General features: G+C 57.6%; 3 protein-coding genes across 3 annotated transcripts in view; 1 reads left to right on the top strand and 2 right to left on the bottom strand.

Annotated features, from left to right (window-relative positions):
- Positions 1-499: 499 nt before the first annotated feature.
- LOC119096568 (centrosomal protein of 290 kDa) lies at positions 500-11,357 on the bottom strand. Its single transcript, XM_037219472.1, has 18 exons — positions 11,334-11,357; positions 10,801-11,073; positions 9,903-10,023; positions 9,199-9,320; positions 8,729-8,839; positions 8,302-8,388; positions 7,824-7,971; positions 6,859-7,064; positions 6,197-6,249; positions 5,968-5,986; positions 5,632-5,694; positions 4,940-5,130; positions 4,539-4,671; positions 3,735-3,855; positions 2,539-2,704; positions 1,902-1,923; positions 1,095-1,283; positions 500-544 (listed from the first exon to the last, which is right to left on the bottom strand). The coding sequence occupies exons 2-18, from the start codon at positions 10,987-10,989 to the stop codon at positions 500-502; spliced, it is 1,986 nt and encodes a 661-aa protein (XP_037075367.1). The 5' UTR covers positions 10,990-11,073; positions 11,334-11,357.
- A 111-nt stretch (positions 11,358-11,468) lies between these two features.
- On the top strand, positions 11,469-16,430 carry LOC119097099 (peptidyl-prolyl cis-trans isomerase H). The gene is made up of 5 exons (XM_037220143.1): positions 11,469-11,664; positions 13,560-13,648; positions 14,985-15,161; positions 15,360-15,455; positions 15,930-16,430. The coding sequence occupies exons 2-5, from the start codon at positions 13,565-13,567 to the stop codon at positions 16,125-16,127; spliced, it is 555 nt and encodes a 184-aa protein (XP_037076038.1). The 5' UTR covers positions 11,469-11,664; positions 13,560-13,564; the 3' UTR covers positions 16,128-16,430.
- A 401-nt stretch (positions 16,431-16,831) lies between these two features.
- LOC119096572 (exosome component 10) overlaps positions 16,832-27,258 on the bottom strand; it is a 10,740-nt gene continuing 313 nt past the window's right edge. Inside the window, exons 2-17 of the mRNA XM_037219476.1 lie at positions 27,153-27,255; positions 26,689-26,805; positions 25,986-26,173; positions 24,817-25,006; positions 24,193-24,336; positions 23,634-23,824; positions 22,022-22,178; positions 21,518-21,666; positions 20,969-21,131; positions 20,234-20,375; positions 19,459-19,556; positions 18,928-19,014; positions 18,375-18,409; positions 18,120-18,138; positions 17,481-17,555; positions 16,832-16,906 (exon numbers count right to left, since the gene is read on the bottom strand). Coding sequence (XP_037075371.1) covers positions 16,832-16,906; positions 17,481-17,555; positions 18,120-18,138; positions 18,375-18,409; positions 18,928-19,014; positions 19,459-19,556; positions 20,234-20,375; positions 20,969-21,131; positions 21,518-21,666; positions 22,022-22,178; positions 23,634-23,824; positions 24,193-24,336; positions 24,817-25,006; positions 25,986-26,173; positions 26,689-26,805; positions 27,153-27,255 — 1,933 coding nt within the window. The remainder of the gene's footprint in view (positions 16,907-17,480; positions 17,556-18,119; positions 18,139-18,374; positions 18,410-18,927; positions 19,015-19,458; positions 19,557-20,233; positions 20,376-20,968; positions 21,132-21,517; positions 21,667-22,021; positions 22,179-23,633; positions 23,825-24,192; positions 24,337-24,816; positions 25,007-25,985; positions 26,174-26,688; positions 26,806-27,152; positions 27,256-27,258) is intronic.

The following is a 27,258-nucleotide window of genomic DNA, read 5'->3' on the forward strand; positions in this document are numbered from 1 at the left end:
CGCTCAAACGGCCGGACGGCGTTCACCCCAGCAGGCACGCCAGCCCGTCCGCGACGTCACAACCACGCGCTGCATCCACTATCAAGCCACCGCCGCCGGTGCGGGAGAGCGAGCCGCACACCGCGGGTGTCTATTTGTACCACGGAGCGCAATCAGTCACATTTTTTTTTATTATCTGGCGTGTGGCATGGGTTGGGCGAACAATATTTTCGGTTCATTATAAGAGACAAGGTTGTCGTGGGCGTAAGGGACACGCACATTACTTGAGACCAAGTTTCAACTCAAACTTACCAGCTTCTCCTGATTTGACAGCATCGTAGCGTATTTTGCTGTCACCTCGTCCACCTTGCTGTTGACCTCTGTGATCTTTGACAGGGGGGCACTCTTCTCAAGTTCACGTTGTAGAACAGAGATTTGGAATTCCAGCTTCGCCTAAGAAAAAAGGGGACAGAAAGTTCACTGGCAGTCTTTGGACATTCATCGATCCCACAAACACACCTCACACGAAGACAGCGCGCGCCTCCACGTCGCCGCCGCGGCGCTGCTGCGGACCGCAGCACCCCACGCGAGCGGAGCGATGCCAATGCAACCGTCCTAACCCTCTTCCGCCAACCCTAGTGCGGACTGCCAGCCAGATCCCAGAATCTAGTCTTATCATGACTGCTCCGGCCCGCCGGCCGCCTCCCCACAGCCAGCCGGTGACAGACCGGCCGATGCCGCCGGCCGGCCGGCCGCCGTCACCTTGTCGGCTCGCAGGGCGGCCAGGCGGTCGGCGGTGGCCAGCTGCGCCTGCTGCAGCTCCTGCTCGGCCCGGTGCAGCCGCGCCGCCAGCTCGGTCCGCTCCGACGCCAGCAGCCGCAGCCGGCGCTCAGCGCGCAGCAGCTCGCTGACGCGCAGCGCCATCTGTCGGTGCACCTCGGCGACTCGAGTGCGCTGCTCGTCCGCCGGCGCCTGCAGCGCCAAGGCGCCGGCCTCCAGCTGCTGCAGCTGCGCCCGCAGCACCTGGTGGGAGTGGACGCCGCGTCAGCGCACCGCCCCGGGCCGGGTCAAGGCCACCGCGCTGTCACCTGCCGGCGTGCCCGCGCCAACCGCACCTGGTTCTCCGAGCTGGCCTCCTCGTGCTGCTGCTCGAGCTGTCGCCGCTCGGCCTGCCACTTGTCGGCGTCCTCGGCGCGCTGTCGGTAGAGCAGACCCATCTGGTGGCGAAAGACGGCAAACTTCTGCCGCAGCGTCTCCAGCTCGGCGCGCGCCTGTTGGCCGTCCCGGCCGTGGTCGTCCAGAGCCTGGCGGGAAGGCGGCGCTGGTGAGAGGCGGGGTCAGCTGATCGGCCGGAGCGCCGCCTGCGCCTGGCACGGCTGCCGCCTGGCACTGCCGAGAATAGGCTGGCAGCCGGCCACCGTCCGCGAAGACAGGCGGCAGATGGAGAGTGCTTACAGCTACAAAACCCTGCTCCGAGTCTTATCATGACTAAACAGCAACTGTGGTGCATCTGATACACATTTGAAGCCTGAATTAAACACAGCCATGGTGGCAGGCCGCGCAGGGGGAGGAGGGAGTGTACCGACACGAGTAAGCAGCGCTTGACCGAACGCGCCGTCGGTCTTCCACGCAGCTACGCTAAACGAGCATCCAGTCACCAAACACTTTTGACCCAGTCATCCCGCCACGTATCCAGGCCGGCCCACCGCACGGCGGCTGAGCCGACCCCCGGGACATCACCAGCCAGTCCGGCCGGTCGCCGCTGCCGACACGCCCTCGGCTACCTTGAGCGCCACAATCAGCTGGCCGGTCAGCTGGCCGATGACGCGGCTGCTGGAGGCGGCCAGGTGCGGCGGCAGCACCAGGCCCGCCGCCAGCGCCTCCAGCGCCGGCGCGTCGCCGCCGGCCGGCACCGAGCTCACGCTGGCGCCGCGCAGTTCGGCTCTGGGGGCGCACCGGAGCTCCGGCTAAGAGCGTGGCAGACACAGGCTCCGCCGCTGTCATGTCTCAGCCCCAGGCTTGGATCACGGGGGCGGGTGTGAATCGGCCGCGCCGTAATGATAACGGGTGCAGCAGACTGTGACGTCATGGCTAGGCCGGCTGCGCGCGTCGACATGCATTTCATATTGTCCAACGGCGAGAATAGAGTCAAAAATTTGAGCAAAGACCGGCCAGAGATCCGGCGGTTGTCACGATTCTGCGGTCTAACACAGCAGCACGGAGCAGCAGGCGGGGGAGAGCTGAGCTAGCCGGGACAGGGCAGGCCGCTGCACCCGACACAGAGCATAGCAGTATGGGGCAGCAGGCGGAGCAGAGTTGAGCTAAGGGGGACAGGACAGGCCACTACACCCGGCACAACGCACAGCAGCGCGGGACAGCAGGCGGGCAGAGCTGAGCTCACCGGGACAGGACAGACCACTACACCAAGCACAGCGCACCCATCGGTACGATCCGGGTCTGCTCAGCGCGGGGCGGCGTCATCCCACCCCAAACGGCCGGAGCCGAACTGAGCGGGCTCCCGCCGAGCCGGCGTCGGAACGAGGCAGCGCGCCAAATCACCTGGCGGCGCGCAGCTGGTTGCGCAGTTCGTCGTTCTTGCCCTCCAGCTGCTGCAGCATCGAGTAGGGCACGAGCGCCGAGTGGAACTGGCCCACCAGGCTGCGGGTGTCCATCGCCTGCAGGAGTGCCTCCAGCGAGGGCGCCGCCACCTTGACGGCGCTCACCGCTGCCGGCGCGGCCCCAAGTGACACACGGCGACAGAGCCCGACCGCGGCACAGGCAGGTCATATCTTCAGGACTGACCATCGCCGCCACAATCTTATCATCAGTCTTGCGAAAGAGGGCGGCGTACGCGCAAGCCATTCGAAACATGTTTGAAAGCAGTATTCTGCAGGGTTCAAGGCGAGGAGGCACAAGGCGGAGGAAGTAAGGCATTATCATAACGCAACGATTTTAGCCCACCGCACCGGCCCGCTGACACACCTGTACTGAGGACCCTCACTACAAAGAGGAGACACCCGGCAGTGACATCTTATCGTTCGGTAGACATATCGCCAATGCTGCAGAAGCTGCTCTTTCCTCGGCACGTTCGCTGCAACACACGCTGGCGCAGCGCGTGACGCCCTACCGTCCTGCTCGCGGATGCTGGCGAGAATCTCGCGCATGCCGGTACGCAGCTGGTCGTTCTCGGCCCGGGCGAGCGCGGCGGCCCGCTCGGCCTCTGCCAGCCGCTCGCGCGCCGCCGTCAGCTCCGCCTCCAGCCCGGCCAGCCGAGCGAACACGTCGGCCGACGGCGTGCGCTCCAGGCTGGCCGGCGGCCGCGCTGCAACACGCCCGCGCCGTCACCAGCGGCACCGAGGGCAGCAGCAGGGGAGGCAGCAGCGGCGGTGCGTTTGACAGAGGGTTTGGCCCTGTATGGCGACTTCGCATGGTGGTAGGGCATAGCCGGTGTGACGGACCCGGAGCTGTGATCACGCACAATGTCAGGCGTTGCTCGCCCATTGCAGCGCACGACGAGCTCGGCCGAACCTCCAGTCGAACAACGCAGCGGATCACGACGGCCGTGTGAGACGGCCAACGTTCTCAACAAACGGTGCATGAGGCGGTCGAGTTTGCAAAACGTCCCGCGCCTTAGAGCATTCGAACGGGGCGCTGGGAGGTGCAGCGAGTCCGCCCCAATCCAGACACTGGCGCCCTTTATATTGAGGACCGTTGATACGGCGAAGTTGATGACGAGTATGCTGGCACCGGCTGACCTGGCCCCAGGCGGCGCACGTATTCCCAGAACTCCTTGCGCTGCCGGCAGATGTCGCGGATCTCGTCCGGCGAGAGGCCGGCCTGGCCGCCCGAGATCAGCTGCCGGCTCAGCTTGCGGTTCTGGCGGCGGAGGCGGCGGCCGTGAAGGGCTGAGGCGCGGTCCAGGTACGTCAGAGGCAGACACGTCCAGTGGCAGCGGGCCTAATACAGGCGCGGTCCAGGTACGTCAGAGGCAGACGCGTCCACTGGCAGCGGGCCCAACACGGGCATGGTTCAGGTACGTCAGAGGCAGACGCGTCCAGTGGCAGCGGGCGTAATACAGGCGCGGTCCAGGTACGTCAGAGGCAGGCACGTCCACTGGCAGCGGGCCTAATACAGGCACAGTCCAGGTACATCAGAGACAGACACGTCCAGTGGCAGCGGGCCCAACACTGGCAAGTTTAGGAGCCCGGACGAGCAGCGGCGGCAGCGCACAGCGCGGTTGAGGAGCACCGCAAACGTCGCAGGCTGCAGATGACTGGCTGGTGATGCCCTCATGTCGGAAATGCGCATCGCAAGTGAGACGGCTTCATGTGTTTTTGTCAACCGTGAGCTCCAGATGTTTTCAAGAGGTATCAAGACTAACCAGGCTTTAAGATTTTGCCGTCATCTAACCAGTCTTAAAAGCGATTGATTCACATTCCGGTAGTTAAACAGACGTACACGAGACAAATATTCCAGGTTGATGAGTAACCGCAGCCCAAGCCAAACTGCTCGCAAGTCCTGATCACCAACGTCGATTCCCTCGCCGCGCAGGTATGTACCTCCAATTTTAGAGCTATCCTCTCCTCCTCGAGCTTCTCCACCTCCCTTTCCAGCACGTGGACGAGCTTCTCCTTGCCCGCGTTATTGGCCACCAGGTCCGCGGCCTCGTGCGGCTCCATGCCCAGGCGGCTCCTGACCAAGCACGTCTGGCCGTCAGCACCGGTCGCAACGGAACACAATCTGCGCCCGTCAGTGCGTACTCCCGCTGGCTGGAACGGAAGTGAAGTATGGGGTCCGACGCATACCCGTCACTGCCTGCGCGGTCCTCAGCGCCAGGAGTGGCAAGGGGGGGGGGGACACCAGCTCGAGCCACACGCGCATACACACCACCTGGTGGCAATGCTGCCGCCGCCGCCTGCGCGGACGGTGCGGCACGGCGGCGCGGGGGGTGGCGGCCCACCTCAGTCCCGTGTTCTCGTCCACCAGCTCCGTGAGGTGGCGCTGCACCAGGTTGATGTAGCTGTTCTGCTCGGCCACCTGGCGGTCGCGCACGCCGACCTGGCGCTGACACTCCTTGATTTCAGCCACCGCCTCCGACAGTCCGAACTCGCCCTCCATCACCTCCCGCAGCTTCACCGTCAGCTCCGTCACCTGCGCACAGGTCATGTCAGGTCAGGTCAGGTCAGGTCAGGTAAGACCGGGCCCGTCCTCCATGGACTCTCGCCCTTTCACTGCCAGCTTTGCCATCCCAGATCATAACACCGATGCAATCATGGACAAAGAACAGGCCGGGCGCGCCTCGCCCTCCACCGGGTTTTGTAGCCCGGTCGCAGGTCAGGTCGGGGGTCAGATCAGATCAGGAGGCATCGAATCAGGGCGCGTCAGGTCAGGGTGCCTCGGCTCAGATCAATTCGACCAGATATATCGATTGCATTAATTGACCGTCAGCTTGGTCAGCGAACGCCGGCCAGGGTCGGGTAATGCATGGGCACATCGGCCCGGGCGCAGGTCACTTTCTGCATTCTCGTCGTCACGCCCACTCCCCTATCGCTCTACCGCCGAGCTCCAGAACATCGGACGACCCAGCGCCGCCGCGAGCGTGCTGCGCGCAATCAGCCGGTAAGGACGTGCCGCCGCCGGCCGACGCCTCACCTGATCGTTGTAGTCGGCCGCCTGCTGCTCGGTGGCCTCCAGCTGGGTGGTCAGCTGGCGCACCTGAGCCTCGGCGCGCGCCAGGTCGGCCCGCACGGCCAGCAGCGAGCTCGGTGCCGGCTCACCGCTGTTCAGCACAGGAAACGAGTCGCTGGTCAGAGGGGCGCCGGCTGGGCGCCAGCTCACTCCGGCCCAGACACGGAGCACGCCGGGTCAGGTGCGGCGCGGCACACCGACATCTCGATTCATGTGGCGCGGCACACCGACAGAGCCGCTGGTACCACGCGGTGTACCACAGACGTCACGTCTGACGCGGCACCGGCCACTGACACTGACCTCGGAGCGGAAGTGTCCACTGACCGACCGGTCGGTGTGGAGCGATACCGGCCAGACGCACAGCTGACCCGGTGCGGCGCGGCCCCGCCACCCAGCAGGTCCGCCTCACCTGGATGCGGTGCCATGCTCGCGGCTCTGCTCCAGCAGCCGGGTGGTGGTCTCCATGTCGGTTGTGGCACGGCGCAGCGCCGCCTGCTGCGTCGCCAGCTGGCGCCGCTGCTGCTCGCACTGCTGCTGCAGCTCGCCGATGCGCCGCTTGTCCGAGTCCACGTCTGGTGTCGTCTGCTGGCGGCGGCCGAGCCGAGAGTCAGCTGGGCCAGTGCCGGGCACGGGACTGAACAGCCCAGGCTGGGCTGATGGCGAGGGACACGGACAATACGGCTGAGGGCCCGGCTGATGGCGAGGGACACGGAAAACACGGCTGAGAACCGGGCTGATGGTGAGGAGCACGGGATAAAACGGCTGAGGGCCCGGCTGATGGCGAGGAGCACGGACGACACGTCTGAGGGCCCGGCTGATGGCGATGGACACGGACAACACGTCTGAGGGCCCGGCTGATGGCGCGGAGCACGGGGCAGAACGATTGAGGGCCCGGCTGATGGCGTGGAGCAGGGAATACAACGGCTGAGGGCCCAGCTGATGACGAGGGGCAAGGGATAGAGCGGCTGAGCGCCCGGCTGATGGCGAGGAGCACGGAATACAACGGCTGAGGGCCCGGCTGATGGCGAGGGGCATGCCAGTGAGGCGAGCGTTCACAAACGCTGACTGGCAAGAGCGGAGTTCGCTGACAAGCCGCAGCGACTGGAAGCCGAGAAACACGCATGGGTTGTGGGCACACGTGGGCGTACAAGTCCTGCCTAGTCTACAGTGAGGACGCTGGCGGGGCGTTACCCTGACGTTGGCGCGGCGCAGCTCGGCCTGCAGACCCTCTATCTCGGTGTCGCGGCCCGTGATGAGCCGCTTGAACTCCTCAGTGCGCTGCTCCACGATGGCCGACAGCTGGTCAAACTGACGGTCGCGACGCAGCTTCACCGCCTGCAGCTCGGCCACCTGCGCCTCCAGACGTTGGATGGTGCGAGCCGCCTCGCCACTGCCATCTGACGGACGGCGCATGAATCAGCCGGCGACTTGACGGACAAACTCCCGTCACATGCGAACGACACTGCAAGCCCGCACCGAGGCAACGATCGCCTCTAACATTCACAGTCCACAACACGGGCAACCCTACAGAACAGAGGGAGGGGAGCGCTAGACGACAGAGAGAGGGGAGCACTTCAGGACAGAGCAAGGGGAGCGTTAGACGACAGAGGGAGCCGAGCGTTAGAGAACAGGGGGTGGGAGGAAACGGGAGGGGGTTGCACCACCGGATGACGAAAAGGAGATTTATCCGATCTCATGGACTCCTTTAGTCAGGGTCTTCCTGGCCTTCGGATCGGCACTTTGTCTCAGTGCCAGCGTCGCCTCGTCAGGTCGAAGCACCCACACCATGATCAGACGCACGCTTCACTGCGATTCTGTACACTGGTGATAGCTGTCTGAAGCGCTTAAGTGTGCGGGCCGGTCCAGAGCTGTTCCAGCCGGCCGTGTGCAGACGCCGCCAGCCGCCAGTCCAGAGCTGGTCCAGCCGCGGCCAGACGCCGTCAGCCGTCAGTCCAGAACTGGTCCAGCCGCGGCCAGACGCCGCCAGCCGCCAGTCCAGAGCTGGTCCAGCCGTGGCCAGACGCCGCCAGCCGCCAGTCCAGAACTGGTCCAGCCGCGGTCAGACGCCGCCAGCCGCCAGTCCAGAACTGGTCCAGCCGCGGTCAGACGCCGCCAGCCACCAGTCCAGAGTAGCACTGCGGGCTGTGATATCACACCTTGTTCGCCGCGCGGCGCCGGCCGAGGCTGCTTCCTGAAGACCTCGAACTCGGCCGTCATGTCCTCGATCTGGCGCGTGGCCTCCGATAGCTGGTCGCGCAGTGAGACCACCTGAGCTTTCATCTCCGACTTGTCCTTCTCGTGCGCCTGGAGGCGGTGGGGAGACCGGAGGCACCTCAGTCGCTTGGACCCACGCGAGTGTTGTGAACGACAACATGGTTGTCTGTCTCTGTTCAACATGCACTACTTAAAAGTCGATTTTTTCGATTTCACTCTCCTCGTTTTTTTCATGAACATGCACATACGACATTGAAATAAGTAAGCTGCGATTACGCACCAGCTCGAGGCTGTTCTGTTATCGTTTAAGCGTTTAACAAACAGCAGATTCAGTCTCCTCCACACCGCTAGCAGGCCGCTTTGGCAGTCTGTACGAACATGCCATTGACCCCTGAACGTGCGGAAAGAACACTACCGGACCTCGACGTCGTCGAGTAGCACGTTGATGTACTGGTTCTTCTGCCGGATCAGTTCCGCATACTGGTGCTCGCCAGCGTCCTCAGGGTCCTGACAGCCATCACACAGCATCAATACAGGCTCCGGTGATAGCGACCGAACGGCTCTTTTGATAGATCGGTACCAAACACGTGATAACCAACAGATTGACAGACAAATATTGACGGATATTCCAACGAATTTCACGCCCTGTACCTATGAATAGCATTCATAGAACTTATACTGTATTTCGCCACACTATCAGCGTCCCTGACTCGCAGCTGGTAGATGCGGCCGCTGCCATCCAACGCGGTTGTTTTCTCGTCTTCTCAACCGCAAACCGGCGACGCTGACGCGGCTCCTAGCAAGCACGAGCCGGCCGGCTCCCGCCACCGTTGGCGTGCCCACCTACCGATCTGGAGTCATATCCGCGACGCAGCTCGTCCAGGGTCTCGTTCAGCTGCTCCACCTGGCGCCGCAGCTCGCGCCGCTCCACCTCCAGCTCCTCCACACGCGCCGACAGCTGAAACGCACCGTCATGCCCGCAGTGTGACCGCTGTCACATGGCCGCCGCCGTCGACGCGTGCCCCGTCTCCAGCTGTCATGTGATAGGACGGCAACTGTCGTGCACAGATCACGACGCCCGCAACACTTAACACGGTCCATATGCCCAATTCGATTGACCTCTGGCAGGGGAACGTCGACCATTCCCCAGGGTAAGCCCCCCCGGCGTTCCCACTCGGGTCCTGGAACGACATTCGCATCGCCGTGTCATTGTCCAGCACATACTCCATTGAAACAGTGAGAATTCTCCTGCACAGCACAAAGAAAAATCGTCGCCTTCCTCTACCGTCGGCGCCAACAACACCGTTCTGTCCACACCTTGTCCGTTTCGTGCTTCTCGTCATCAAGCTGCCGCTGTTTGGTCTTGAGGTCCTTCTTCAGCTGATTGCGGGCGGCCTGTAGCTCCTCCACCTCCGTCCTGAGCTCCACGCCCCGGGCGTCTGCGGCGGACGGCACCCTCCAGACACTCACACGAGCCATTCGTCCGGCATCACTCAGGCAATCACACGAGCCATTCGTCCGGCACCCTCCGGACACTCACACGAATATTCGTCCAGCACCACCCGGACACTCACGCGAGCCATTCGTACAGCACCATGCGGACACTCACACGAACCATTCGTCCGGCGCCACCCGGAAAATCACACCAGCCATTCATCCGGCACCACCCGGACACCCATACCAGCCATTCGCCAGCACTGAACGGAAATTTCACGCCATAGTCACCATATACCCATACGCAGTAGCACGCAGCACGATACCAGACATACAAACAGACGTCGTCATCAATGGTTCAGGTGTAATACCTTAAGAGTTTTCCAGCACTGGTTGCCAACGCATGCAACTGAGACAAACATCTCATCACGATGACTGAATATGAAACATGCCAGTTCCGTGTAGGGCCGAGATTCCAGGACACTAAGGCTCAGTAATAATAAGTAATCTGGAATTCAAGCAAATGTATGATAGCCGCATGCTCCATGACAACGGAAAAAGCATCCAACTGATAAAAAACAACCCACCTGCACCCTTGCTCTTGTACTTGTTAACCAGCTTCTGAAGTTCTGAATTGCGTTGTTTAAGCTCTTCATTTTCTCCTGATGCTTCTGCACGTTTTTCGATCTCCTCGACAGCCACAGACAGCTGAAGATCCAGAATGGAAATGTTATGACAGCCAAGCATACATATCACAATGGGCTTGGAGAATCATCGGTATCATCAGTTGATACCAAGGTGTCATCACACATCCATTAGCAGATCTTGTGTTAAAGCATCGCTAGTTGTTGCAACAGTCACATTATATATCAGACAACTGTCAGTCTATCACTAAGAGGTTCTTTGAATGGCCAGAGTAAGTTTGACCAAAGAAGGGTCAGTGCAATTTAAACTCAGCCCATGCATGAAACCATCTGTGAAGTAGAAGGGAAAACCCATCACCACAGATTTCTGGGTTTTGAAATGGTCAGCATGGGTGTCAAGTAAAAAAGAGTGGACTTTTGGACTTGGACTGGGAAGAATTGACTTTTTGGTAAGAGGCTGAGCCTGTGACTAAGTGTGTTAAACAGTATACAGGATCCCCAATAGGGGACTCAATGCAGATAGATTGCATTCTACTCAAGTTGGCAAGTCTCTTTGCAATGAGCATGTCAGCAGAAAGAGCAAGACTAAAGGAATTGTGCTATATGAAATAGTTGCAGGTTGCACAGCCAGCTGACCTCATTATAATAAAAGGAGCAGTCCAAGAACGGGCAGCAACACATGGCGAGTACATTCATGACAAGAATGGCACACAATGTTCCATAAAAAAATACTTTTGCATGGTCAGCAGACTTACAACTGGCTCCACACTGGTACAGAAGGTTATGCAACTATATGCCTGATAAAGACCATAAAAAGGCAAGAATCGGAACTATACAATACCTGTTCTTGCTTGCATCTCATGGCACATTGAGCTAGAATAACTAGCTGAGCAAGCTGATCTTTGTCTAGCTCTCCTGAAATGTTCTCTTTCAGTGCATCTATGCCAGAGTACAACTCCTCTAGCTTATCTTCAGGTAGATCACTGCTGATATCAAATTTCAGCAGCTGCTGGATGTCCAGCCCACCCATTTTCCTTACAAGTTTTGAGGCTCTTGATATATTTTTCCAGTGTTTTTAAACAAAATTATAACTGGTCTTGCTCACAACATTGTGCTGAAACATTTGGCACACATCAGCTCAACAGCCATATACAGTATATATACAACATACACATTCTAGTATGTTGGTAACAGGTTTACACCTGGACCATTTCGGTTTTGACCCATATATTGGTAACCAGGGCACCTACAACCGTAATTTAAGCTGCGAATGATAGACAATTCAACATTCTACGTTTTCTAAAAGCGCAGCGAAGCAAGCGCGCAAGCGCCTGTTACATCTAAAGGATGATCGTGAGTCCTAAGCGTAAATACAATTGCCAGCAGCTTAGTATTTTGTCTCCAAAGCGCCAACAATGTTTATACGTATGGCATTTCTGTTTCCATAGCAACTGGCTCCCAACATAAGTTAACAGCTGATTGCGGCTTCATAAATGGCGTTGCCGCGCTAATTGTGAAGGACACGATTCTGTCAGGTTTTTTGCTGTGTAAAGAGGTGCGTGAGTAAGGTTGAATTGAACATTTCGTGCAGTGTTTGTTAAAGGTTGGCTCGGACATTGGCATTTATTACTTGTTGCTCGCAGTGCTTTTTCACGGAGATCTTTTTATTTTCGTTTGAAGTTGTGTTCAAAAAAAGGATTAGCCGGTGAGTACGGCAAGTCTGGATTTCTGATGATAATTCATGTTTGTGTAGATGGTGAGGTCGTGGGGTGAATTAATTTGAGGCCATGCCCCATTTTCTCAAACTCATATTATGTTTCTGGCACAGGACTAAGCAAATATGCCTTAAATTACATATTTTCCATGTCAAACTTCAGCCATTAATTATCTGCTGTCATCACTTGAGTTATGCTGCAATGCTCTTAGAATGGAATGCAAGTGATTATTGAGTGCTGATCTCACATCATCTGCAGGGTTTTTTTATTAAATTTGCTCTGAATGGTTTGTATGGATGATTCTGGGCTCATAGTACCTGCTAAGCGTAGCTTGTTGCATGTACCCCGAACCCACCACCCTAGTCATACCGTCCAATTCAATGGATAATTTTGCCTCCGCCCTTGCTCCAGACAGGACTGTGGAGGGTTTTACCTACCACACAACGCTGCAACCCCAGCCAGGGTTGACCCTCACTGGCCGGTTGCCAGCTGACCTTTCCATTTCAGTTGGGCCAAACAATGCGCCGGCTCTGGGACTCATACCCAGTGCCGCTGGATTACGAGTCCAGCAACTTTCCCCTAGACCATGTGTTTTGACATACTTGTTTAATTGAGACTAGGTCTTGGTCTGACAGGCAGGAAAGAACAGCTCCTTTAAAGCTGATAAACAGGAAGATTCGTGCAATGTGTAGACAGAGCCAGTCAAAGAGTAAATGAAACTTATGCTAAACTGTCAAGAAAGTGGTGTTAAAACCAACAGAATTGGCAGATCTTGCCTCAAGAATGTTGGGCCAGGGCAAAACTTTGACATACTGCCCCCTCTCCTCACCCAGACATTAGGTACCAGTGAAGCCTGAACCTAAATCTAATGATAGTCTAGCACCCTCAGCCCTGGGGAGGCTAAGGCTCTGTTTTCTTCTATCTTGATATTATTTCCACCCTAGTGGCCAAACACAAAATTTGTCTTATATAGTCAGAGCACACAGCAAGACTGTATGTATGTTTGACTGGAAGCAATTACCAGTTCATATATATATATATATATATATATATATATATATATATATATATATATATATATATATATATATATATATATAAACATATATATATATATATAATAAATCATATATATATATATATATATATATATATTTAACTCAAATTATTATTTTGATAAGCAACACAAATTTGTGCTGTGCAGCCAAACTGAAAATGTGTGACATACTGATCATGTCCAACAGGGCAGTAAGAATGTAGAAACAATTCATTGCATTTACACAGCTTGGTTAGCATGTGATCATTATTGATCCATTCTAAAGGTTAGCATATTAAATTGGCTGTGCAGTATTATGCTTTGTAATCATGACAGTTTTTTAATGTTTTAACACAATTGAATTCTGTGCATGACTTGTTTATTCTGAGACGATGTGTTGTAATTATCATGGCTGTGTGCTCCAAAATAGTTATATATGGTATATAAGCAGGTGTATTCTGCAAAATGCATAAAACTCAGTTCACAACAGCATCTTGTGTTTTTGTGGTGCCTATTGTGGTGAGCTAGCAGTTCTTATGTCAACCTGGCACCATTGGCCTGCTTTTATTGTTTTTAACATTAGGGTTTCATGATGCATTCAGTTGCTGTGTTTAAGTGGTATCCCCTTATTTCACCATGGCAGGAAGAGTGGTGTGTTGACTAATAAGTCTGGCTGTCCTGAAATATTATCTCATGTGACATTTATTTTTTAAATATTTTATGAGGTGTATTTTAGGTGTAGCAAGCATGTATGAGCAGATCCCCCACCTGCCATTATCTTGACACTAACAGCAAGAATAGGATGTGATGTCATGATTTGATTATAATCACATATTTATCATTTTTCAGCAAAAATGCCAACCTGGAACCAGATCCAGTCTCAGCTCAAGCACCCTAATAATCCAGTGGTGTTCTTTGATATAAAAGTTGGCAACACTGTGAGTATTGTGTTCAGAATTTAGGTGGTTAGTCCATTCATGATAACTAATACACTGCATTGGATTATGTAAAGAACATGCAATGTCATTAGCATTGTATCTCTTTGCCTGAACCTCGAGGTAATGCAGGTTTTGGTGTTTTCTGATGAGATCAGTTTTGTCCTGCACTGCCCTGTTTTTTATGGGTCTACTTTGTTTATTTTTGTGTTCTTTGCCTTCTTTCTCAATGTTTTTTTGGTGCTGTTTAGTGATTTTTGGGCTTTAATGCTGACTGCATGTATGTGACATTTTTATGGTTGCATGTATTTGATAATGCAATATCAAGCCCTCCTTTTGTCCCCAAAATTACACTGTCAGTGTAAGTTGCACTGTGTTGGTGTGGATGTGAGTTGAGTTTGTATGTGGGTGCATTGGTGAGATTTGTGAAAGTTAACAGCATCATACTTATGGCGATTTTGGATTGGTCTGCGATATCTTCATAGGCGTGCATGAAGAGCCATTATTTTCAAGCAATTTTAATTTTGGGAAAGAGACATGAAGTCTGCCAGGCAGTTCCAGTTTAATCATCGCTACTGGAGCATGCCCCAGACTGGAATCATTGCACACATCTGCCTGTTTCCACTCCCTGTGTGGTACAACAACAATTCAAATAGTCTTAATCCAATTTGTGTTCTGCAATTTCCATTTCATGATTTCAGTAGTCGCATGTGGTTAGTATGTCAGGCTGGCCTAAAAGGAGTCCTGTAAAGTTGTTCAAGGCCAACTTAGATCATTGCATGAGCCAAAGTAATGTGGACATTGATTTGCCTTCACATCATGACTGGCAGCTACTGCTAGCATGCAGTATTCGTTAAGTTCGTGTTATAAAAATATCGAGGCGAAAGACGAAGTATAATCTTGTCTGTCCCGATAGCCGTTGCACCCACCTTCCGATCCGTGACAGCGGAGGGCAGGACGGACCGTGCCGAGCATTACGGCTCATAAGTTTTTTATCCAATTCTGCCATTAACCTAGAATGGCGTGATCAGATGAACGGGTCAGAACTGGCATAACAGGCGCTGATTGGCCTGAGCTCAGATCCCAGAAATCCACGCATGTAAAAGCTTTGGATTAAATTTTTGTGATGACAGTACCAGAAAATGAATTTGTACAGCTGCTTGCATGCTCACTAACAACTGTAACTGTTCGCAGTCTGTTACTGTTCATAACCCGGGTGTTGTTCTGCATGACCATTGGCGTTTGATGCACCCTTAAACTGCGAGGTTGGAGTTGCACAACGTGATTCGTGCTCTTCCCAGCGTCTGCACGCCCTTGAACGTGTTTGCTGTTTTTTCAGGAGATAGGTCGGATGCTGGTGGAGTTGTTCGCCGACGTCTGTCCGCGGACTGCGGAGAACTTCCGGCAGTTCTGCACGGGCGAGTACCGCAGGGATGGCGTCCCCATGGGCTACAAGAACGCCAACTTCCATCGCGTCATTAAAGACTTTATGATACAGGGAGGAGACTTCATCAAGGTAAGCTTGTTGCTTCTTCGGCCTTCGTTCAGTTCATGTTGTGTACCTGTCCGTGATCTGACGACAGCGTTCAGTAATTATTATCGTACGGAGGCATTTGAGTTTTCAATCATTTTATTTTGTGTGTCAAACAAGCTATATGAACGCCAACGAGTCGTGTGCTGGCCCACCTACGATGGACCCCGTCATGCTTTCCAGGGTGACGGCACAGGCGTTTGCAGCATATACGGAGGCTCGGCTTTCGCCGATGAGAGCTTCAAATTTCGGCACGATGGTCCAGGCCTGCTCTCCATGGTAAGGCACATGTTAATTGTTAGCCTCTGTAATGATCCCGTTGTTTCTCGATGGCATATTGTTGGCTCTACTTTTGTGCCATAATGGGTGGTCATTTTGGTGAACTGGGTGCTCTGTGCAACCGGCAGTGCAAATCTGTCTTAACAGCATGTCGGTAAGCCGTACAGAACGTGCGGTCCGATATGCCGGTCCTGACTGGAAGGCCAAGGTCAGGTTCTTAAATGAGTATTAATTGAAATCCGACACAGTCGGATCTCGGAAACGCAGTGAAGAGTAGTTTTAATCGTCATTAAAATGGGCCAGAAATTGACATTTTTATGAATGATGGCTTTGGTCCTCCGATCGACACCCAGTTCACAAGTTGCCAGATTCGATGTTGCCAACGACGTTTCTGCGTGGGACACGCGTGTGCGCGCCGACCGCTTGCCCACCGGCGTGAGCGGAACGCTGACCGGCTGACGCGTTCCGTTCCAGGCCAACAGCGGCCGTGACAGCAACGGCTGTCAGTTCTTCATCACGTGTGCCAAGTGCGACTTCTTGGACGGCAAGCACGTGGTGTTCGGCCGCGTCATAGACGGGCTGCTGGTGATGCGCAAGATCGAGAACGTGCCAACCGGGCCCAACAACAAGCCCAAGATACCGGTGATCGTGGCGCAGTGTGGACAGATGTGACGGCAGCCCCGCAACCGTCCCCTCGCCATCCCCGCCCGCGTCGCCGTTCATCCATCTTGTCACTCGTAATACACAACATGCTCTCGCTCTCACGTGGACATGTTTCTCTTTTGCGTACACGAGCGGCGAACACAGCAATGCACCAGACTGTGGCGGGCGTGGCGCCCGAACGCTCTTAACACCAGACGCGGGCAGTCGGGCAGGGGCAGGGGCAGGCGCTGGGCTGGTGTCAGCGGCCGCGCCGACCCGGCCCGGCGCCAAACGTCTGCTGCCGACCGCCCTCCTGCTGCCACGGCTTCTTGCCGCGTCTCTGCAACACGGTGGCAACCGGTCAGAGCGGGCGCGAACACGCGGCTGGCGCACGCTGGGACGCATAACCGGCGTCAAGGTCAAGCCCACTCCGCGCATGGCCAGGCAGTCCTCCCGAATTACACACATTTGGCCACTGCACGTGCGTCATCACGCGGGCAAAAGCGAGATTGGTCTCTGCGGGGCGGAAGCGGGGAGTGTGACGGTCTGCAGAACGAGGCTGCAGTCCGGGCGCCGCATCCTGACCCGGAGTCCGACAATGGGGCAGCGCTAAAGGGCCGACCCGGGTCAAGTGGGGCAGGCTAGACGGCCAGCCCACTGCGGGTGCTGGACAATCTGTTTACAACGCGACAGCGCCTAATCTGTCCCAAGACGAAGTATGCTGATGCACATGTCTAGTACTGCTCGTAGAAGGATTTTAGTCGCTGCCGTTGTTTGCTGACATCGTGCACGCAAGTGAGGCCATATCGCTGCAGACGAGGTAGCTCATACGGGTCATAGAAGATTCACACCACAGGTGGTGCGACAAGTCGAATAGTCGCAGAGCAGCGTAAGAGCAGCAGAAACACCTGGTAGGCATCTACCGAATAATCTCAATACCTCAAACAGAAATGTCCGACGAACATCATTGCCCCACAAGGAAGTTGTGTCGATAACCAGAAATACTCCCAGGAGCACCATCCACCTTCCCAAAATCTCACTACCCCAAAAAGAGCCGTCATCGATGAACAGAAACACTTCATGCTTTCAGCAGCACCCTATATCCCCCGTCTGAAAGCAGGGCCCCACCGCCGGAGCGCCTGGCCACCCACTCACCCCCCTGCTGCCGCCACGCGCGCCGCCGCGCGCGCCGCCCCGGCCGCGACCCCGTTTGTCGGCGCGCGCCGTGCTGGCCGGACGGCCGAACGTGCTGTAGTCTACGCTCGAGTAGTCGAATGGGTCTGGCGGCGGCGGCGCCGGCTCTTTGGTCCACTGGCCGGCGGGGCGCGGCCGTTGCGCCGCCGGCGGGCCCGGCTCGGCCAACGGGATGGTGGGCGGCGCCACCTCCGCGCCGTCCGCGTCCCGCTTCCGCTTGTGCGCCTTGCGGCCCTTCTTCGCCTCCCGAATGGTGTCCTTCCGCTGGGGAGGGGGTGGGGCGTTGGTGAGAAGCGGACTGGGGCAACGTGCTCTTTCGGACGCGGTACGGCAGACGTCCGAGGGCGGACGAGAGACAACGGTCGCGAGAAAGGGCTTGGCTTCCACGATAGCGTCACATTCACAACTTGCGCTCAACTAAATCCGCACGTCACATTCGCGGTCATAGTTTCGACACCACACGCGCACGGGCGTACCCATAACGTCATCAAGTAAATACTCCTGGATGTGCAGACGCCAGGTCTCGTAACATAGGTCATTCGCATTTTCGGGCGAAAAGTTGGAGCGTTTTACGGGAGAGATTAAGACGACATAAACCGACATCTGTCGCTTCGTCGAGAACACAACCTCATCTGGTTGTCGAGAAGCTACGCAGCCGGTAAGGAAAATGGCGGGTCACAAAGACAGCAGCTGGGGTAGCCAGCGACTCGTGCCACGTTTCGGTCCGCCAGCCTGCGGACGATGATAGCACCAACTTCCATTTCCCGCACCAGCTGGACACCAACGGCAACGTTCGAGACTCCACACCACTCGACACACTGCACCAACTTTGACGCCCGACAGAAGCCTGGCCCAGCCGTCAGGGCGGTCCGCCACAGCAGGCCGCGGGCTCGGCCGGCCATCGGCTCGCGGCAGCCCGCACCGCGCGGGGAGCTCACCGAGACACGCAGCGTCTGCGGCGCCTTCGGCTCCGGCTGGTCCAGGGCCACCTTGACCGACGACTGGTCCGCCAGGCCGGGTAGCACGGCCTCGAGCGCCGGCGGCGGTGAGGCCCGCGGCGCCGGCCGCGGCGCGCGCTCCGGCGTCATCTCGGTCAGCTCGGCCATCCGACGCACCACCTAGCGGCCGGGGGCGGAGTTAGGCGGGCCGGCCGGCGAGCGGGTGGCCGCGCCACAGCAGCACGGGTGGCCGGGCCGGTATCACGCCGGTCGCCGGGTCAGTCCCGGTGCTGCGCTCACGGGTACAGCCGGGGGGTACAGCGCGGAGGGTCATGTCAGGCCAGCAGCGGACAATTCGGCTGGTTTGAGAGTACCTCAGCTGGGCCAGCCCAGCACGAAGCAAGGCCGAAGGGACCGCTACCGATCCAGCACCATCAGTCCTTCAGTAGCGCAGCCGGGCTGGCGGAGCACCGGCGCGGCTGGGTCACTTATGGCGCCGGCGCAGCTCACGTTCACTCGTCACGGAAACAGCTGCCGCCAAAACTGCTTCGAAAAATAAGACCTTTCCATCTCGCTCGGTCACGGCCATGGAACGCATATGCGCCGCTTGTTCCCCTCCCCTCTGCCCATCAGCCGAGCACGATCTGCCCGAGGAGAGCAGAGAGCGGGCGAGGGGCGTCTCCGGCCCCAAGGCGTACCTTCTCGTCACCAATGCTCTCCTTCATCATCAGGTAGCGGCGGTAGGGGCTGATCCAATCCTCTCCCACGGATGACGTCACCGCCCGCTGCCGAAGAGGAGCGGGTCAGCGCTGTGTGGCGGGCACAGCACTCTGCCGTCACGCTGTGCATGGCGCTCTGTAAGACTGCGGCGGGGTCCGAGATCTCAGCTGTGACCAGCGCTGAGACGACTCGCCTCAGCAGCAGCGTACAGTAGTGCATGCGTGGACACGGCATGGTCGAGATGTCGACATGGCATTAAACACCAAACAGCTCAGGAGGAAGCGTGTAGACGAGCGTTACACCAGTCCAGGTGCTCACTGACGGCTCACGGGCATCTTTAAATCCACGACACAGTTAAATTACATTCGTGCAAAAGCCACACAAATCACCACGCAGCGAAAAGCTCCACTGCTGCGTTTTCAAAGCCGCCTATGTCTCAGGGCCACCGCCCATACGAGCAGCGAACGTCACCGCACCGTCAGCTGCAGGCGCGCCTCTCAGCGTCGTACCTCCGGCGCGAACACGTCCAGATCCGGCGCCTCCTTGATCCTGGCTGACGGCGTCGGGACCTCCTCCGCCGCCGACGTGTCCAGGCTGTCGTCAGCCCCTGTCAAGGCAGGGCGAGCGGTCAGGGTCACCAGGCACGGCTCAAGGGGACGTGAGCTGACGGGCGGACCACAGGAAAGACGGGCCTACGTGGCACATGGTCATACGCGCGGACGGAGATGTGCTGACGGAGTAGGACATCCTATGACACAGACGCGCACAATGTCAGAGGCACGGTGTCTGACGCCCACACAACCATGCGCATTGACACGGACGTACCTACCTGGTGGGGGACGGCGACTGACTTAAGAATTAGCCGATGTTCTAAAACGGAACCAATAACTTTTCGCCAGATTCGGTACCCACGTTCCTGCGAACCTGGCGCGAGCACGCTCGGCGACAAGACACGGTCAGGCCGCTAAACACGCGGGCACGACGGCGCCGCCGGCCGCGACCCAGGGCGAGCCACACGAGGGCCTCCGCTGGTGACAACCGAGTACTGTACAGGCAAGGCCGAGCCTGGCCCGGGGGCCCCGTCTCCTCTCACAGCGCAGCCCGTCTACCCCAGAGCATCGACAGCCGAGCTCCGGGCCTCGGAGGACTCATCGCACCGTATCCTCACAGCCCACATCACTTCACACGCAATTTAATTTACTTCACACGGGCGATCGAACCGTAGAACGTTGTTCACTTGTACCCAAAACGCAGCGCCTACAGCCGTGAGCTCGGCGGGCATACCCGGACACAGCAGCATGGGGACGTTGACTCGGTCGCCGTCCGCCAGGTGGCTGGTGTCGTGCCGGTTGTGCAGCACGCTGTTGCACTCGTCACGTGACCGGGCCGGCGCCTCCACCAGGATGGCCGGGTCCGCCCGCGTCTCCTGTGACCAGAGGGGCGTCACGTGACCGAGCCGGCGCTCCCACCAGGTCACGTGTGTGGCCTGTGTTAGGACCCACGGAAACACGACCGTTACTATTCCCGTTTAATTCTCGGACGCCAATTGTAACCGGAAAATTAAATACCGCACTCGTTACCAGCCTGTGTTGATGACTGTGGTATTATTCCACGGCGTTGCTAATGTGAAGTCCACATACCGAGAAAAGTTCAGGATTCTTACATTCAACATATGCAGCATTCCATGGTGTACTTTTGCGTGGAGACACTGATTTCGCAAACGGGAATGCTCAACGGGCAGAACCGACATAAAGATGTCGTCCGAGCGAGTTTATATCGGGCCCCTTAAATAACTGGCCACGAGTAATCCCAAAAGGTTTCATTCCAGGAGGATCACAGCTCCTGACGACACCAGCTTTCTCCCGAGGAATCCCACTACAGAATCCTCCACTCGCTGGGCTAGGCGCCCAACGCCGCATACCAGCCCCGGGTGCTCACAACGGCTGCACCCCACCCCTCCACGTGGGGTGGACGCGGCCCTCGTCTTCCGCCCGCACCAGGTCCGCGCCGGGTACGTACGATGACATGCTGCAGACTGCGCGCGGTCAGCACCATCTTATGCACGGCGGCCAGGTTCTGGCGCAGCAGCGGCGGCACGGGGCTGCAGCAGGCCAGCAGACCCTGCATCTCGCGCGGCAGCAGCTCAGAGATCTGCAGCAGCATGTGGTTCGGCAGCACGTACCTGCCGGGCACGTGTGACGTCAGAGTGATGAGGTCACGAGTGCGCGGTATGCTGGCGCGCGTAGTAGAGATAACGGACGTGAAGGTCGAGGCGGAGTTTGACAGCTGCGTGGTGACATCGCCGGTAAAATGTCTAAATATTGTCCATGGACGGTCGGTAATGGCACATCACAAGACATAAAGGAAAATGCACAATGGTCCCGTCCCGTCCCGGTCCCGGAGGATGCAACATCACATCCGGTTAACATTTCAGCGTGACAGTACCACACGGCACGTCACGACGCGCATGTTGCGTGCGCCGCCGGCGGCGCAGCGTGCTGCTCGGGGTCTGCGCCAAGGCCACACTTCTTCTGTAGTGCGCCATCGGGGTGATCACCCGGCACTCACTGCGTGCTCTCGTCCTCGATGCGGGCAGTCTCGTCGCGCCACTTGTAGAGCTGCGCCAGTGCTGCCATCTGTTTATTGCTGAACGACTTTTTGCTTCGCCGGTACATCTCCACGTGGCTGTCGGCTCGCACCACCGGCTTCTGGTACTTCTGAAGACGGGGGATGAAGATACTGTGTCAAAAAAGTACGGGAGCTCAGTCCTCCAGCACGGATTGGGTCAGCAATTTTCATTATGAAGGAGGCAGTCGATTAAACAAGAGACTGCTTTGGTTCCCAGTCAACCAAATTCATAGAGCACTATCGAATGACTATTGGCATGCAGTGAGCAGTGCAATTCAAACGACGAAAACAATGCCAGACACGTGGGTTCAGGGCTAAACGTCACTCTAAACAAACCGTACACTTTTCCACGAAGGCGCCCACCACCTGGTGCACACCCCGGTCCTGGCGAGCACCACAGCCTGGTGCAGCGCAGAGCACGGCACCACCGTCCGCAGGCCCCACCTTCAGACAGACGAGCGTGCTGTTGGTGTACACGCTCCGAATGAGGTTCTTCTGCTCGTTGCCCTTCTCCAGCAGGAGGTTGCGCATGCGGTCGTAGATGTACAGCAGGTAGTGCGTGTCCTCCTGAGCGTAGCGCACCATGTTCTCGGGCAGCGGCCTGGCGACGGGGTGGGGCAAGTTCAGCGCGACCCAAGACGCGGCTATCGCCTCCGGTGGTTATTGTTGCGAACTTCACTTGGAGAGCGTTTGTGGGAACTGACTAGCTATGAAGCTGCCCTTTACAGCAAAGTAGTTTTGAAGGGACTACTTTGAATTACAAGCACAAATATGACGCAAGTTGCGAACGAATAACAATCTCAGGCATGGATGTATTGCCCGAATTGTTAGCGCATAGTGGTGCCGATAGTGTAGTGGTTAATGCGTCTGCGTTAATCACTGCGCGTCTGGGAGACCGGAGCTACGGGGTTCGATTCACCGTGGTGCCCGCTCTTCCTGCACGGGTGGGAGGCAAGCGACACCATATAGCCTCAGCAGCTAAGTGCGCGGTTGAGTTGAAGACGACGACGAGTCATGTGCACCTCCGGCTCCCACGTGGGACCCGGGTTCAAATCCCGGTAGCGTCATAGCCCGGAGCGCCAACATGGGCGCTACAGTCGCCGGCACTCCATAAAATGGCGCACAACACGGCGACTCGCGTTCCCGTAAAACACAACTTCAATTGAGCGGGCTGAAGGCCACAGAAGGTGGCAAAGCACCTCGGCTTAGCAGTGTTCCAATATTCGGCCACTTGGGTGGCAAGGATGTCGATATTTTTCATGCTTTAAAACCCCCGTTTTGGTCTCATGCCATGATCCCTCCCCCTGCTCGAAATCGGCCAATCAGCATCGAACCGGGCGGCTGTCAAACCAGCATCTATGTGCCTCAGGCTTGAAAAATAAACTGAGTAGGTCAGATGTCCGAGTCGGGGTCAAAGGGTAACGGATTAGTGCCAACGAATTGCATGCGAGGTCCGCCGAAGAGACATGATTCTAGTAGCATGAATTTATGTCTACATCCTGCATACCCTACTGGATGAAATTTGGAACGCTGCGGATTAGTAGAAATGGCTGAGCCCCACCCAGGCTGTCGGAGCCCAGGTCCGGCATCTGCATGCAGTGAGTACGAGCACAGGCGCAGCCGAGAGGGAGCGGGACGTAAAAGCTGGGGAGGTGGATGATTGCCGCGGCTCTCGGGAGACCAGTGAGGATGACCCCCCTCTGATGACCATTCACCAGCACGGTGACGGCCCGCCTTACGGGGCCCGCTGACCAGCTGAACAGGCCCCGAGCACGCCGGCCAGCCGCGGCCGTTCGCGTGCAGCTGCCTGCGGGGTGACTGGGGCACCGACCCTTCATCCCACCTCACTGTTCCAAAAATCCCATCCACCGGCCGATAAGCCTGAGGTTCCTAGATGCTCCGATGACCGTCGCCCGGCTCGGTCCTCATTGGTCGATCTTGAGTAAGAGGCGGAGCAACAGGCAGTGAACCCCCTCCCCCTCCCCGCGCTGTTGTGGGCCCCCCCACAACGTCACCGGTCCCACCCAATCGGCCGAGCATCGCCGCAGCGCCTCACCTGATCCGCCAGTCGGCCAGCTGGAACCGCTTGTCGGCGGTCACGTTGCAGAAGTGCTGCAGCAGGTAGGCGAGCGAGAGGCGCGGGAAGGCCAGCACCTTGCAGGCCTGGTGCGTGTCGAACAGGTGCACCAGGTACAGACCGCAGTCGCGCTGCAGCCACTCCACGTCCGAGTCGGCGCCGTGGAACACCTGCACGGCCGCGCCGGCGGTCAAAAATGGGATAATCTTATAACCATTAAAATAATAATTCAATAATTTCGAATGATTTCATTTCATAAGTGTGATGTCTCCGGAACCCACAACCGAAATCTTCGAGTCTCGCACTCAGTTGAACTGATTATGCATATGTTCAGAATGCAAACTGCAACTGAAAAAACTGCAAAAAAGCAATAACTGCATTTGCAAAAACTGCGATTGCAAAAACTGCAAAACTGCAAAAAAGCTGTACAACGAAGCGAAGTTTGGGGAAGCGAAGTGAAAAACCAACAAACTGATACTGGGAAGCAATTCTGCCGCACCTCTGCCAGACAAAAACCACGGCACGACGCCCGACCGACCTTGACGATGTTGGGATTGGCGAACACCTCGTTGAGCGGCTGCAGCTGTCCTCGGAGCTGGAGCGCGTCCACGATGTAGTCGCGCGTGCGCGTCGAAATCTGGATGAGGCACGTCAGGCCCAGGTAGCTGCGGTAGCTGTGGTGCTGCGAAAGTCGGCAACGGTCAGTGCGGCCCGACGGCGCTGGCAGCCCACCTACAACACCGCCAAAGGCACCTACAACAGGGCTCACCGCGCCGTTTGGACAGCGCACTGGCCACGGGGGAGTACGGGGGTAACTGCGACAACAGCAAGTGAATGAGCTGTGACTCCTTCAGCTTTGGGGCAAAGAAAGCTGATGGCTGGACCTCGGCTTAAATCGTGCCGAGGTCGTCTCTCATCTCACGCACTGAGTTCACGCTCGCAGTCCGAACAGACGCTCCGGTCACACGCCACTTCCGCATCAGTTCTGCTTCGAAGCATTGCGACAGAAAGCACGCACAGACAACCTGAACATTCCTACCATCCGGCTAACATGCCCCATGCACGGCACCCCACCCCTATACTGCTGCCGCGCGCGCCACACGCCCTGTTAAGTCACGGCGGCAGTGTCGGCGCCCCGCCCCGCCCTGGCCGCGAGTCCTACCTCCAGGTCGACGGCGACCTCGCTCTCCCTGCTGAGCTCCTTCACCAGCTGCTCGAGGCCGGCCGGACTCGTCACCATGGTGACGGGCGCCTGGTCGGCCGGCGACGGCGGCGTCGGCTCAGAGGCGGGGCGCAGCGCCCACTCCGGCGGCTGGAAACGCTCCAGCTCGAACTCGTACGGGTGCGAGAAGCTGGGGAGGCGTCGTGGCGTGTGAGACAGGGCAGGGAGGCGTCTGCTGTTCGCCAGGTGATAAGATCTGTCCGCGCCCCGTGGACCACAGCAGCAAAATGTGCGTCAAGTTAAGATGGACCAGCCATGAAGCATCTAGGCACCTTCAGCAGTGGCAGTCAGTGCTGTCCTGTCAATTTCGCCACATGACATAATGATCTCTCCAGGCCCCTCATCTCACCTCTTCTCGCTCCACGTTTCCGTACTAATTCGTCTCCCCGCTCCGCCCTCCACCCTCCCCTTCCCATCCATCTCACCTCTACAGTCCCTTGTCTCACCTCTCCAGCTCCCCGTCTCACCTCTCCAGCCCCTTGTCTCACCTCTCCAGGCCCTCGTCTCACCTCTCCAGCCCTCGTGTCACCTCTCCAGCCCCTCGTCTCAACTCTCCAGCTCCCTGTCTCACCTCTCCAGCTCCCAGTCTCACTTCTCCAGCCCCTCGTCTCACCTCTCCAGCCCTCGTCTCACCTCCTCCAGCCCTTAGGTCTCACCTCTCCAGCCCCTCGTCTCACCTCTCCAGCTCCCCCGTCTCACCTCTCCAGCCCCTTGTCTCACCTCTCCAGCCCCTCGTCTCACCCTCTCCAACCCCTCGTCTCACCTCTCCAGCCCCTCGTCCTCACCTCTCCAGCTCCCCGTCTCACCTCTCCAGCCCCTTGTCTCACCTCTCCAGGCCCTCTCGTCTCACCTCTCCAGCCCCTTGTCTCACCTCTCCAACCTCTCCAGCCCCTCGTCTCACCTCTCCAGCCCCCGTCTCACCTCTCCAGCCCCTCGTCTCACCTCTCCAGCCCCTCGTCTCACCTCTCCAGCTCCCCGTCTCACCTCTCCAGCCCCTTGTCTCACCTCTCCAGGCCCTCGTCTCAGCTCTCCAGCCCCTCGTCTCACCTCTCCAACCCCTCGTCTCACCTCTCCAGGCACTCGTCTCACCCTCCAGCCGCTCGTCTCACCTCTCCAAGCCCTGGTCGTCCGTCTCGAGCAGCACGGCCAGCGGCCGCAGCGCATGTGGCTTATCCGTGATGATCGGCACGAACGCCGCGGTCGTGTTGTCGACGCGCTGCTTGAAGCTCAGCTGCGGCCGCTCGATGTTGTTCGCCGTCATGAGGCGGATTGTTTGCGAGGGCGACCGCGCCACCGTCTGCCGCGACACAGGGCCCGTCAGGCGTACGATGGGGCGAGGCGAAAGTAATGAGAGCGAGGGCGACCGCGCCACCGCCTGCCGCGACACGGCCCGTCAGGCGTACGATGGGGCGGGGCGAAAGTAACGAAAGCGAGGGCGACCGCGCCACCGTCTGCCGCGACACAGGGCCCGTCAGGCGTACGATGGGCGGGGCGAGAGTGACGGAGGCTAAGAAGACGAATGGGGGAGTGGATGGCAGGCGATAATGCGATAAGCAAGGAAGACGCAGGATAAGATGCGGCAGACCAAACTGAAGGCGCGCGTTTGACTAACGAGAACGTGTCGCAAGCGGCAGCGGCGTAAGAACACAGTAACCAGGTGTCAGTACGCCAGACAAGGTAAGTGTCACAAGAAACAGTACCGTCCGGCAGCATCAGACCGGGCGCAGTGCAAGAGGGCACGCCAGACAACGACAGGTCAATGCTGGACGTGTCAGCCGTGTCGCCGACTGAGCCGGCTGGCGCCGCACTGACCCGGTTAGTGGTGACGTTCCAGCGGCCGCTAATCGGACCGTCGGTGCTGGCGCTGACCGTCTGCACCACCGGATCCAGCCGTTTCTTCATGCCGGCCGCCTCGTCCAGGTCACCGTTCTGCAAAGTACGCGACGGCGCGTAAGCGCGGGGGCCCGAGCGGCCGCTGCCGCTGCCGCTACTGGCGGCGGACGTCGGGCCCGGCGGGCGGTAGGCCGTGCGGATGGTAGGTGTCGCGCTACACGCCGACATGTGCTCAATGTTTACAGGAGAGCTGGCGAGTGGGTCCGCGTTCACTGGATGTATTAGAGAGATGGGGCAGGGCCAGAGACGGACATCACACAGTGGTACGGCAGCAAACTCAATCAAACATCGCGAATCCGGTGAAAGGAGAGCGAGACAGACATAAGCCTGCATGGAAACTGGTCAGCATATAACCTATGCAAATCACGCAAAACATTGCTCACAATTTTTTCCAGCAGCTGGTCATTGGCTTCCACGATCAGGTCAAACTTCTCATCCAGGTCACGACTGGAGAGGGCCCCTTGAATCTTGTACTTGCTCAAGACCCTT

This window comes from Pollicipes pollicipes, unplaced genomic scaffold, assembly GCF_011947565.3.
Source record: "Pollicipes pollicipes isolate AB1234 unplaced genomic scaffold, Ppol_2.1 Scaffold_4295;HRSCAF=5057_pilon_pilon_pilon, whole genome shotgun sequence".
Lineage (NCBI taxonomy): Eukaryota > Metazoa > Arthropoda > Thecostraca > Pollicipedomorpha > Pollicipedidae > Pollicipes > Pollicipes pollicipes.

What these genes read in the sequence shown, in the direction of transcription:
- LOC119097099 (XM_037220143.1), top strand. Translation starts at nt 13,565, where the DNA reads ATGCCAACCTGGAACCAGATCCAGTCTCAGCTCAAGCACCCTAATAAT. An exon ending in ATATAAAAGTTGGCAACACT is followed by an intron (nt 13,649 to 14,984) that starts GTGAGTATTGTG and finishes CTGTTTTTTCAG; the next exon opens with GAGATAGGTCGGATGCTGGT. An exon ending in GTCCAGGCCTGCTCTCCATG is followed by an intron (nt 15,456 to 15,929) that starts GTAAGGCACATG and finishes GTTCCGTTCCAG; the next exon opens with GCCAACAGCGGCCGTGACAG.
- LOC119096568 (XM_037219472.1), bottom strand. Translation starts at nt 10,989, where the DNA reads ATGGGTGGGCTGGACATCCAGCAGCTGCTGAAATTTGATATCAGCAGT. An exon ending in GTACAAGAGCAAGGGTGCAG is followed by an intron (nt 9,321 to 9,902) that starts GTGGGTTGTTTT and finishes CGTCCGCCGCAG; the next exon opens with ACGCCCGGGGCGTGGAGCTC. An exon ending in TGCGCCGCGCCAACGTCAGG is followed by an intron (nt 6,250 to 6,858) that starts GTAACGCCCCGC and finishes CGCCGCCAGCAG; the next exon opens with ACGACACCAGACGTGGACTC.